Here is a 12,408-nt window from a genome sequence, read left to right as displayed (position 1 = left end):
TAAAAATGTTGAATATTGGTATAGATTTGTTTCATAAAGTTACGGATTTTCAAAATCAAATTTTACAAATATTTTGTCCATACTTGAGCAATACCAACCAAAGAAAGTAGTAAAAAGATAAAGAGAATCTTTTAGCAAGACTTAGCCCAGGTTAGCATGTAATGACTATGTAAATGATCGGCATCTCCCAATGAATGGTCTATTTTTCATGTATTTATTCACCACCTTAGGAAAAATAACGTGTGATGCCTAGGGAAGTAGGACCACCACTTCAGTGAAAGTGAGGCTACTACTTTCACATGGTCCTCACTGGTAACAAAAGACTTTCAAACAAATTGATTTGGTGGAAAATACTGTAACTTCCACTAATCATCTACTTCATGTGCGTTGCTCCTCATTACAATACAGTCTGTCATGGTTAATCACTGCTGAAAACAGTAGAAGTGGGTCACATGCCAACACAAATGGCTGTACATGATAAGAAGCACCATGCATAAGGTCGATGAACCGGAAGATGTTACCGTCAAGATCTAAAGATGACAAAATTGAACGTCAGTAAAATGCTAACCAATCAGAGCAGACAAAGAGACTCGGCAAGGAATAGTAACGATTGTTTATCAAGACTAATGCACCACACTAAACAAGTAACAGTGGCGAGAAAGTGAATTGAGGATCAAGCCATTATCAAGAGAAACTTTTTTTACTTTAGACCACAGTTACAAAAAAAAAAAAAAAATACTTTAGACCATTTCATTATCATATAGAAGAAAAAAAGAACTTTAATCAATATCGTGCAAGCAAAACAAGATAGTGCTTTAAGAAATTAGCCACAGCTTGCTTTTGTCAAATTTTCATGACGAATGTATTCATTCTATCTTGTTTAACAATTCATATACAATGAACAATAGCATCATATGCATGAACAATGACAAATTAGATTGTACTTTATTTTAACAATTAAAATTCAAGTCTTATTCTCCTTTAAACTGGTAGTCATCAAATATATTCTGTAAGCGAAGCAATAGTACAACAGCTTTCTTGTTCATTTAGCAATCAACAAAGATTCTAGAAAGTGAAAGATAATACACAGTAAGGCTAGGGAATAGTGCAAATGAAAATGAGAAGTAGCTCGGGGATAGTGACATTCAAGCACCTTGTATGAGCATTGTTAAGTTCACCTTAGATAATCTGAGTCACATCGCTGATGCTCCAATAACATTCCAACAGGTAATTTAGTTGTTGGACACTCCTGTTTTCATTCTATTTCCTGTTTCAACCATCCTCTAACTTTAGTATCCCCAAGGTCATGGACAATGTGGTTTGTCGAAGCTACTTTTCATTTGTTATATAGACTTTATGCATTAGTTATAACTTTTAACATTAGTTATGAGGAAAAGAACATGGATGAGGCAAAAGTTACATTGCAAACAAATCTTCTCTTGTTACATAAGTAATACCTTAATTGCGAACAGAACAACACTGCAAAGTCTTATGATTTGTTTTCGTACACAACAACCTGAGAGAAACAAGAGATAGTATAATACTAAATAAAGCTCAATCTGTGAGTAGACTTTTATAGACAAGTTTATGTTCAGACAGACATCGTACTGATTATATAAAAGACAGCAACTAAGACACACTACTTAGAAACTAAGATCCAACTTCGTATCTCCCATCGTTCTGCAAAGTCATATCGTATACCTGAGACGACCTTCTTCCGTTTCTTGATTTCCCGCCACTCACAACACGATTCTCCACCCTCTTCCCTTCATCTTCCTTCCTCACCCTCCGACCACGACGCGCTCCACCGACTCCTTCCCGTTTCCTCGAACCCTCTTCTCCGTCAGACTCACCGGAGACCGGTAAGCTCCGGTACGGTTTCACGCTGTGAACGACACCTTTAGGGAAGAACCTAGCGGAAGGCAAATCATCACCAACGCCGGCGTCAAACAGCTGCGGGCCATCCCTATCGGTCCAGAGATCAAACCCGCCCGGTTTCTGAAACCGGTCCGCTAGAACCTTAACCTGCTCGTCGGCGCAGACCGAGAACAGATTCGGGGGTTTCTGAACCGGCTCCCACGGCCGCTCGAGCTCGGCCACCGCAGCTTTCAGCTCCGCGCGTTTGCGCATCTCGTAGATCTGGCGTTCGCGGGATAAACGCGCCTTGAGGAGCTGTTTCTGCTTCTTCGCCTGCATCCTCTTCCACTGCCACTTTGATACGCCGCCGGGGAACGTTCTCGGACCGCCGCCCATGCGGATGACGGTTGATTTTCGCGGTTGCAGAGAGGGGTTTAGAGAGAGGAGAGAGAGTTTTGAGCGGAGAGAGTCCGGTGGTGAGGAGATTGAGGAGGAGAAGGAGATTGGTTTGGAGCAGGAGAGGTGGAATCCGACCATCGCGGCCATTGAAGTGAATTTGTGGTGTCCACACCAGTAGAATGGTCTTTTAGGAACGATAAAACAGTTTGAAACAAAAATTGACTGAATAATGGGCCTGGATTATATTCGGGTCGAGGCCCAAATATGCTGGATATTATGTTTTTCTTACCCGTCGGCCCAACCCATATTCAGATGAGTGTGAGAGCATATATCCTACAGTTATCAGACTCAGGCCACCCCAGGAAAACTACCTCGCAGTTGTAACTCCAATAAAACGATCTGTTCGGTGTCTGCGTTTGCGTTGTGGTTGTGTTCCATGCGGACGTTGTTTGTTTTCACTTGGCAGACATCCCCTTTGGTTTAGGGGAAAAGGAGAAATGGGAAGTCGTTGTCAACTTGTCATAGGTGGGAAATAGGGGTCTGTTTCCTATCTATAACTGTTTGTTCTTGAGGGGAAAGCGGAAAGGTTAGGTTCTACAACTCATATGATATGTTTATATTATGATGGAAATAGGGGTCTATTCTGTTTGTTATTTAGGGGAAAGGTTAGGTTTTACACTCATATGCTATGTCGGTTTTTTCTTCCAAAATCTATAATATAGACATGTCCATCAACAAAGTATTTGGCCGTATAGTTGTATATATATTTATCATCAATAATAAGCTTACATATAACATTTAACATATCGTAAGCTGAGAGCTTTCTACATAATATATCTTTTCTACGTAAAATATATTTGTTGTCAAGAGTACTTATACTGGTATTAGTTTTTCAGTTGGGGAACATGAAATCATCACAAAGATGTGTATTTTACATGGAAATTAGGTGGGGCAAAAAAATTAGTTAGCAAAAGAAAAACAATTGTCATAAGATACCAAATTTTCAGTCAGCCTTTGAGAATATGATCAATCCAAGGTCTGAGCAATTAATTGCGAAACATATATTCAGCAGTTAAGTAAAAAACAGATATATAGCTTAAACACGGTTCATGATAAAATTAATTGTGGATATACAGACAACTCAACTGAGCATGTGACAGACATGCTTCGCTGCTTTACCCCTTCCTTACCCACATGCTCCTCCAAATCATATCCTACCACGTATAGAATTAATCCTGAATTGATATTTAAACCTTGTAACAAGTTTTTTTTTTGTACTATTTGTTAATGAACCTTTATGAGTATTAAGTTGCCATTGGCCACAGCTAACTCTAATCACTAGACATCACCTTCGAAATTTTAAAATAAAGCGGCAATAACGGTTGGTGGATTCTTCATCTCGTGACCATTACTTTTTGGTTCTATAAATTTTCAATATATTCAGCGATAAGACTGTGTTTTCTTTCAAGGATATTTTATTGGCCAAGGGAGCTTTGATCATAATTGATATTTTACTGATTGAGTCATCTATAGCTAGATGTTGTTTCCCAGTATTAACAAAAACATTGGAGAAGTAGCTTGCTGAAATAGCTTGCTGAAATAGCCTCATGCACACATGAAAAGGTATTACAATAAGAAATACAGCATCAATCATTGCAAGATGTTTTTACTTTCTAGAATAGAAAGACGAGGGTGAACACTAAAGAACAATAAAGGCAACCACAATGTGTTAACGAGTTACCAATCCTAAAAACAAGTGTATGTATTTGGAAAACCAAAATTTAATGGAACGGTTGATGATTGACTTTCAATACTGATTACTTTTCCTATAAAGAAACTTAAATGACTTTTTTCTTATATGAGCATTTCCCATTTGCTTGCGTATTTTTTTGTTTTGTTCAAACCCAGTTAAAATAATGACTTTTGTTTTGTTTTGTTTCATAGGATTTCAGATTTTTACTTTTGGAAAATTTAATTGATTTAAAATAATTAAAACTCAACAACGAGGGGAAAAAAATACAAATATGCAGTAACATTGTTTTGAGTTCAATCAAGCTTTCATCAATAGCTAAATTAGTAAGAAACAAATTATAAAAGAAATTATAATATCATCACCATTTATTTCTAGCAATCAACCTGATAGACTCATTAATAAATACATATACTGGAAAATATTAGAAGTAGAGTCTTCAACAAAAAAGAATGTTTTTTTATAATTTTTTTTAACGCTGACTTATTATGATATTACAATTTTTTCTGATAAAAAATATTTTTTTAAAAACAAAAAAAATATTAAAAATTTAAAACCACACGAAATAAAAATGAAAAATGAAAATTCATTTATTATTCATATAATTTCTCCTCCAAATTTCAAACATTATTTTGTTTTTAAAAATGTTTAAATACAAATCAACCGTTTCTGCGTGCCTTTTTAAATCTAGGGCTTGGTTTCTCAGATTCTTCAGTTCTACTTGACATCTTCTTTACACTCTGTAACTTTTTTCTCTTTCGTTTCATCTCTCCTTCTCAGATCTTGTCTTGACCTTCTTTGGTCGTTGACCCAACGAATCCGGGTCCGGCTAAAAATCCGACCTTTCTCCATCGAGAAGCTCAAAGACTAATAATTTCTTTTAAAAAAAAGGTCGAGTCTTTGTTGAGTGTTTGGTTCTGAGGTATGATGTTGACCCAATTTGATTGAAGTAGTATGGAACTGATTGTCACAAGAAGAAGAAGAAGAAGAAGAAGAAGATGACGCTTTACATTCGTCGTGAATCTTCCAAGGTTACTCTTTTTTTTTTCTCTCATAAATTCAGCTTTGTGGGCTGATTCGTTACTTTTTTTATTTATTTATTTATGTAATAGCTATGGAAGAGGTTTTGCTCTGAGATAGCGACGGAGATAGGTCTTCTCGCTGACAACTGGAAGTACCTTCTCGCTGGTCTTATCCTTCAGGTTAAAGTCTTGAGCTTCTTTTATTTGTTGTTGTCAGATTCAAATTACATTGAATCGTTGTGTGTTAATAATGATGACTCTCCTGTTTCTTTTAGTTTAATACACTTTGGTTAGAGAGACAGGCTTGTGCCTTTATTTGGAGTGGGACTTTAAGTTTGTATTGAAACTTTGGTTGGTGTGTGCAGTACATTCATGGTTTAGCTGCTAAAGGAGTACATTATATTCATCGCCCTGCACCTACTCTCCAGGATCTTGGCTTCTTTCTTCTTCCGGTCTGACCTTTTTTCAGCTACATATGCTCTGACAATGCATGTCTCATTGCTTTTTTTTGTTTTTTTTACATTTTTGTGTAGGAGCTTGGTCAAGAGAGAAGCTACATAAGTGAGACCCTCTTCACTAGTGTTTTTCTTTCTTTCTTCCTGGTGAGTCTTTTGTCACATGTTTTCAGTAATAATAGCTCAAACCTTTACATTATAAACAGAGTTTTTGCTATTTAAATGAATTATTATGTTCAGATATTGATACTACTCCTTGAGAGCCTTTCTATTTGCAGTGGACTTTCCATCCATTCATCTTGAAAACCAAAAAGATTTACACTGTCTTGATATGGTGTAGAGTTCTAGCATTCTTAGTTGTAAGTCCCCCCCCTGCCCTTTACTAGTTAGTTACTATATAGGCTTAAGCTTTGCTGAGGTTGCTCTTGTCTTGTTAAGTTTGCTATGATGTTTCTGTTCTTCAGGCCTGCCAGTTTCTCCGTGTTATCACTTTCTATTCGACTCAGCTTCCTGGCCCAAACTATCACTGTCGCCAGGTAAAGCAACTGAGATCTGATATATACACGAGGTCTCATCTGGCTAATCAATTAAGCTTATGTGTTGTATCTTTTTTACCACAGGGCTCTAAAGTTGCCAGGTTGCCATGGCCCAAAAGCCCTCTTGAGGTTCTCGAGATTAACCGTGAGTTCTTCCTCCCCTAATCATATTCACATCTTTCTTTTGCTTATGTTCTCTCATGTTGATGATCTCATCATCAGCTCATGGGGTGATGTACGGATGTGGAGACCTGATATTCTCATCGCACATGATATTCACGCTAGTCTTTGTCCTCACTTACCACAAGTACGGCACTAGAAGGTTCATAAAGCTGTTTGGGTGGCTCACTGCTTTCGTGCAGAGCCTCTTGATCATTGCCTCCCGTAAACATTACACTGTCGATGTCGTTGTTGCCTGGTATTGTTTTTAACTATCACACAACACTTCTAATGAATACAAAGAAGATATGCTGACTTGCTGTTTTTTTTTTTTTGATTCTTTCTCCGTTTAGGTACACCGTTAACTTGGTGGTCTTCTGTCTTGACAAGAAGTTACCAGGTTCTTGATCTCAGAAAATGAAACTCTTATTTTTGGCAGAGACTCGGCTTCTCATATCTTCTTTTTCTTTTTTCAAAAATGTATTTTACTTCAGAATTACCAGACCGGACTACGGTGTTGCTCCCTGTAGTGTCGAAAGAGAGAACGAAAGAAGAGAACAACCACAAGCTGTTGAATGGGAACGGTGCTGATCCTCCTGCTGACTGGGTAAGTCATCTGAGACTGTTTTTTTGTTCTCCTTCTCAGTCCTGAACTACAATACTTTTCATCTTTAATGCTCTTTCTTTTTTATGTTTTTTTTCCGGTATCTGTTTAGAGACCGAGGGCTCAAGTGAACGGGAAGATAGATAGCAACGGAGTTCACACTGATAACTCAATGAATGGCGCATGAAAACTCAGCACCAGACTTCAGACAAGATCTATCTGCATATATATAAAAACAGCAAACCAATGCAAGTCATGAATGAAGACCGACCTGTTGGTCTTTTCGATTACTCGAATATGAACTTGAGTTCTGTTATGTGTGGGTAAATTTTTGTTTATGGTCATTGTTCTTAAAAAAAGGACACTCATAGATAGAAGTGGTGGTGACTATACTACTTTGTACATGTTCCAGTTCCTTGTTTGCCAAGTAACACAATCTTTTATAACACGTTTCTCTTTATGTCAATTTTCTTAATCTTTAGATGATGGTATGGTGTGTGGTTATATGATCCCTCTCCCACTTTAAACATAATTTATTTGCAACCAAAAAAAAAGTTTTGGTTGCAAGAGTGAAAGGAATCGAAAATTTTCAATGTTTCTTTTGTTAATTAAAAAAAAAAAATCAAAAACTCAATTGATATATAATAAAATTTGTTGTTTGCCTCCTACAAAGAGCATATAATATTGTATAGAGAGGTTTCATGAAGAAGATGAAACATGGAAATGGAAGAGCCATGAAATAAAGAAGCCAAAGACCATACAAGCTAACACTATATTCACCATTCTCTGTGGCTGCCACCTATTCTCTATCGCTCCCAAGGCCACCGTTTCCTCGCCGTTTCTTAACTCTCTCTCGTCCACCACCGTTACCATTACCATCTCGTTTGCACCGCCCACGTTTCTGGCTACCGATTGGCATATCTCGCAGATTCTGTTTCAATAAAGAAATTATGTTAATTTTCCTATAACTTGCCTAGGTTTTGTGTTTTAAGCTGACAACATGTGTATATGATCCCATCAACACAGAAAATAATACAAAAGGAAATACATGCTTTATCTGGCTCATAATCAGGGCCAGTCTTGATAATTTTGGACACTAATTTCTGTACAGATTTTAATAAAAAAAATTCCATAATTTGGAGGCCATCATATATAATGAACCGGCCCTGCTCATAATTAAAGGTAAAATGACTTAACGAATTAGTGTGGTCCTTAACGTAATCTTAACTAATAAAGTTTGAGTTTTTTTCTCTGGAGGGGAGAAAGCCATGTGGCATTCTCCTTTTAATAATTTAAATTTTTTTTCTCAACTTTATTTAATGTGTTTTGGTATTAATTGTTACTAGTTGTTAGTTTATTTTTGTTATTAGTTTATTTTTGTTATTGACAATTTATTACAATGATGTTTTAATTTTAGATTGAAAGTTTAATTTGTTATGAATTTTTTGTCTTGATTTTCTTTAGATTTCATAACTCTTATGTTACATATTTTTAAAAAATACTTTTAAACTATTTCTTAATATTTTGTATGTCAAATAAAAATACAAAAATGGAAACTGAAGTTAATTATTTTCAAGAAAATTAAAACATAAAATAGATACATATCCATACTATTACTTTATGTTTGAAAACATTTAAAATATTAACTTTAGTTTTTATATATTTATTTTCATAGCTAATATATTATCTTATAATAAAACTAATGCATTTACTAAACCGCGGTTCACCCACGGTTGATCCAATGATTCAAAGACCCGATAAATCGTCTGATTCAGTGCCGGGTCGGGTGTCAAAACATTGGTTTATAGGATTTCTTTATATTTGATGTTGACAATGGAAAATGGAGCCTCTACGATTCCCCTTCTTTAATGAAATCGACGTAACCGCCATATAATCAATCTAGAAATTCCACTCATCCCACTCTAATAATGTTTAGTAACTGATGACGATTCAAGTCCAAAAGACTAACATTTGGTCTATTGGTATTGGCACATAAACTCTATGGTATCTTCCCATGTTACACTATGCAAGGAAACCAATAACTTCCCTGATGCATGCTATCCGTGTTTACATTTTAAAAACCGTGAACATGATTAATATACTCTTAAAACTTAACTAAACAAAAAAGAATCATTACTTCCGATCTGAGAGAAATTTAAAAATGTTGCCTGGTTGCTAAAGTTATTTAAAATTTGTGTAAACCACACATCACCCTCACCTTTAATCCTTTGCACCACACTAACCATTTATTGTCAAAACCATTACTAAATGCAACAAGTCAGCAAGCCCGAATATTACAGATAGTTAGAAATTGTATTTATCATGATCGTTATAGATGCTAACATCTCATTTACTAATTAACAAATTGATTTTTTACTAGGAAGATTTGGTGAAATTGTTCCATTCCGGTTAAAATAGAAGTTGTCCATTAAATAGAGGAGTTTAGGAACCATTTATAGTTTTTAGCTAAAAACCGTATTTAGATTCATATTAAGATTAGTTGATATTTCTAAATAAGGGTGGACAAACAAGAATTTCGTTATGAACACACACAAAATCTTCCATTATAACAAAACTAATATAGAAAATAATTTTATATTTCTTATTTTAAGATACATCTTTTTGAGAGACCTTAAAACTAAAGTAACACATACAACTCGCATTCTATATTTTAAAAGTCAACATGGTAATTTTGAAAATATATATTAGATACTCACCAATTATTTTATCAAAAATTGACACTTCACCCATATTTTTTTATAAAATTTGAACAGTATTACATCTTTCTATTATTTGAACTAAATATATTAGTAAAAGTTTTATAGTTTATATATAGTTACTTTAATAATTAATAATATAAATATGTTTTCTATATAAAACATCAACTTTGTTTATGACTATCGGTTTTTTATTCTATTTTTATTAAATCGATTAGTAACAACCACTTATCCTATTCCACTTTGAACTAAACAACTTCAAACAAAGTCACTAACCATTATCAATAAAGATCAGAAAATATCATTTTTAATATATTTTTATTTTCATATTTAACATATTTTATTTGTTAAGACCATATAATAATTTATATATTTATGTAAAAGTATAACATACGAACCCTGGGCGTAACGTCGGAATATCACTAGTTTAGTATAATTCTAAGAATGTCAAACTCTTCTGTTTTTATTGTAAAACTAATCTTCTTTTTTTTTAAACACTCATTGTAAAACTAATCATTAAATTAGAAATTGTTAAAACGTTACAGAAATTTAAGGAAATCAAACTTCTTAAATTGATTTTCAACAAAAGATAAACAAAGAAAAACAATTCAAGACTATTTTTTCTCAAGAGTAATTAAGATCTCAATAAATAAAAGTAAAACAATTCAATTTAAAAATAAAAAATAAAGAAAAGAGAAGTAGTAATACTAACTTGTCGCCTTTGATCTTGAACCAAGTTTCAGCACATTGTCTATGAGCAACAGCCAAATCATCTTTACACGAACACCCTAACTCCATCGCACCTCCACCGCTCGTTTCCACCACCCCCAAGTGACATATCCTACAGTCTTTCTCCGGCGGCGCCGTCGCTTCATTAACATCTATCTCCGATGATGAGCTACTACTCATCACCGACGACACTTTCCTCGACTCTCCTCCTTCGTATTCGTACAAGCCTCCTCCCGTCGTCGTCGAATAGAAGTAAGAGTAGCATGACGTCACATCTTCTTCTCCTTCTCCGTCTGTATAGTATACGCTGACGTCACTTCGCCGGTGATATCCGTACGCCGGTCCTTGTTCTAAATCGATCTCTGTCATTACTAAACTAGAAGATATGTTTTTGTTTCTTTCTTCCTAATGACACATTAATAGAAGGGAATGTGTTTTGGTGGATTTGGTTTGGTGACTTCCTCTAACGTAACAACTACAAAAACATTTTATTTTTCCCTAATATGAGTAAGTAACGAAAATGTAAGAGGAGTGAGATGATGGAGCAGGAAGAAAGATTTGAGAGGAGAGTGAAAGTGAAACTGTATTTATGAAGGAAGAAGATATTATTGTTCTTGATCAAAGATCATATTTATTATTTTAAATAATTTTTTTCAAAAAGAATAGTGACAGATTAAAGTGAAAAACAGAGAACACGTTTCACGTTTGTTCAGAGTAGAGATTCTGTACGTTGGATGGTACAACGTTTAAGCGACGTATCCAACGGCTCATATTGCGGGATCGAAGGACTATCTCTTCCAGAAAGTAATTTTCATAATTGTATCAAGAATCGAAAATCCGATTCGGTCCTCGATTTCTTGTTGAGAAACAAGCATAAATAGAAATCATGCAGGGGTATTTATGTCGTTACAATTATGGAATTTCCAGTTTGGGATATCCTTTGACCCATTCCCCCGCCTCCGACCGATTTAATCACGGGCAGATCTCATAAGACTGAATTGTACTTTGTACCATGGTGAAATCTACAGTGGGGTATGTACTCTTATCGGTTTTCAGTCATCTTTTTTTTGTTGGAGTTGTTATCTTTTTTTATTAAGAGAATATAATTGAGTCATTAACCAATAAAGTTGATAAAGTCTCCATTTCAATATAATTTCATTAATCTCAGTTCAGATGCATATTTCGATTCTATCATGTATATATTGTTGGATTACCCTGACGTTCTGGAATGAAGTTTGTAAGTCCAACTCAAATGACAACATATAATATTAATTTCATTCCAAATGTCAATGATTTAGTTTGCTTTGGATACTTTTACAAATGAATTAACAAAACTTTGGTCCATTGTGTCATATATCACTATTAGATTCTCTTCAGTTTTGCTTTTAGGCACTTAATCTTATCCTCAATACAACAACATTTTGAAGTCATATGTACCACCAAAAAATTAAATGAAGTTAAAAATGTTATATTAACAAGAAAAATAACTATACTATTTAATGTCACTATCCGAGAAAACACATTAAATATTAGATAAAAAATAATGAGGAAGAAAGATATGTCTAACAAGCAAAGAATATCTACCTATTCTTAAAGCAATACAGATTAAAATTAAAAAGAAACAGGAATCTCATTTTCCACGTCAAAATGTTGAACCTACAAAGGATAAAAGAAACAAAGAAACAAAAAGAGTAAAAACGAAGTTTGATAGGGAAGATACAAAAGAAAACAACAGTTTATCAAGTTGGTGGGTCTGGTTCTAATGGACAAGACATACCTATTCTCGTTTCATTTGAATCTTATATCTGGAATTTTCTTATATCACAAATTTTAAATAAGTTCATGATATTATTTGGGAGCGAACAGAAGCATGAAGCTTTGTTGATTTGTTATCCATATTAGGTGTTCTAAAGAGAGGTTCAAATGAATGTTTACTTCATTCTCATATATGATTAGTTAGCAAATTCAGTAACTAAGGGTTTAACCACTAGACCAATTTGTAGTTTTCAAAGAGATTAATCATCGATATTCGTCTATTTAATTTTGCAAAAGTTAATTATTTGTACATTTGTTTCGATTTAGAATATAAAAGCTCTTACATACAATTTGTAAACTGGCACGCATGAAGGTTATTTTGGATCACCTCGAACGAGTGCATACTGATCATATATATACACTTT

General features: G+C 34.5%; 3 protein-coding genes across 4 annotated transcripts; 1 reads left to right on the top strand and 2 right to left on the bottom strand.

Annotated features, from left to right (window-relative positions):
- Positions 1–1,403: 1,403 nt before the first annotated feature.
- LOC108844404 (uncharacterized) lies at positions 1,404–2,440 on the bottom strand. The gene has a single exon (XM_018617660.2). The coding sequence runs from the start codon at positions 2,401–2,403 to the stop codon at positions 1,651–1,653; it is 753 nt and encodes a 250-aa protein (XP_018473162.1). The 5' UTR covers positions 2,404–2,440; the 3' UTR covers positions 1,404–1,650.
- Positions 2,441–4,706: 2,266 nt separating this feature from the next.
- On the top strand, positions 4,707–7,248 carry LOC108844458 (phosphatidylinositol:ceramide inositolphosphotransferase 2). The gene is made up of 11 exons (XM_018617717.2): positions 4,707–5,037; positions 5,119–5,208; positions 5,394–5,480; positions 5,562–5,630; positions 5,762–5,842; positions 5,948–6,019; positions 6,104–6,164; positions 6,242–6,437; positions 6,532–6,578; positions 6,673–6,785; positions 6,895–7,248. Exons 1-11 carry the CDS (start codon positions 5,005–5,007, stop codon positions 6,967–6,969), a joined length of 924 nt encoding a protein of 307 aa, XP_018473219.1. The 5' UTR covers positions 4,707–5,004; the 3' UTR covers positions 6,970–7,248.
- A 154-nt stretch (positions 7,249–7,402) lies between these two features.
- Positions 7,403–10,813, bottom strand: LOC108846349 (uncharacterized). Of its 2 annotated transcripts, none has more exons than XM_018619584.2 (2): positions 10,212–10,813; positions 7,403–7,713 (listed from the first exon to the last, which is right to left on the bottom strand). In XM_018619584.2, exons 1-2 carry the CDS (start codon positions 10,595–10,597, stop codon positions 7,482–7,484), a joined length of 618 nt encoding a protein of 205 aa, XP_018475086.1. In that variant the 5' UTR covers positions 10,598–10,813; the 3' UTR covers positions 7,403–7,481. The 2 variants fall into 2 exon arrangements, 1 of the variants encoding a protein (XP_018475086.1); XR_008939643.1 differs by lacking the exon at positions 10,212–10,813 and adding an exon at positions 7,831–8,175 and having other exon boundaries at positions 7,505–7,713.
- Positions 10,814–12,408: the final 1,595 nt, after the last annotated feature.

The sequence above is a fragment of the Raphanus sativus genome, unplaced genomic scaffold (assembly GCF_000801105.2).
Source record: "Raphanus sativus cultivar WK10039 unplaced genomic scaffold, ASM80110v3 Scaffold0181, whole genome shotgun sequence".
Lineage (NCBI taxonomy): Eukaryota > Viridiplantae > Streptophyta > Magnoliopsida > Brassicales > Brassicaceae > Raphanus > Raphanus sativus.
Note: the sequence above shows the minus strand (reverse complement) of the source record. Positions and strands in the feature narration are given on the sequence as shown.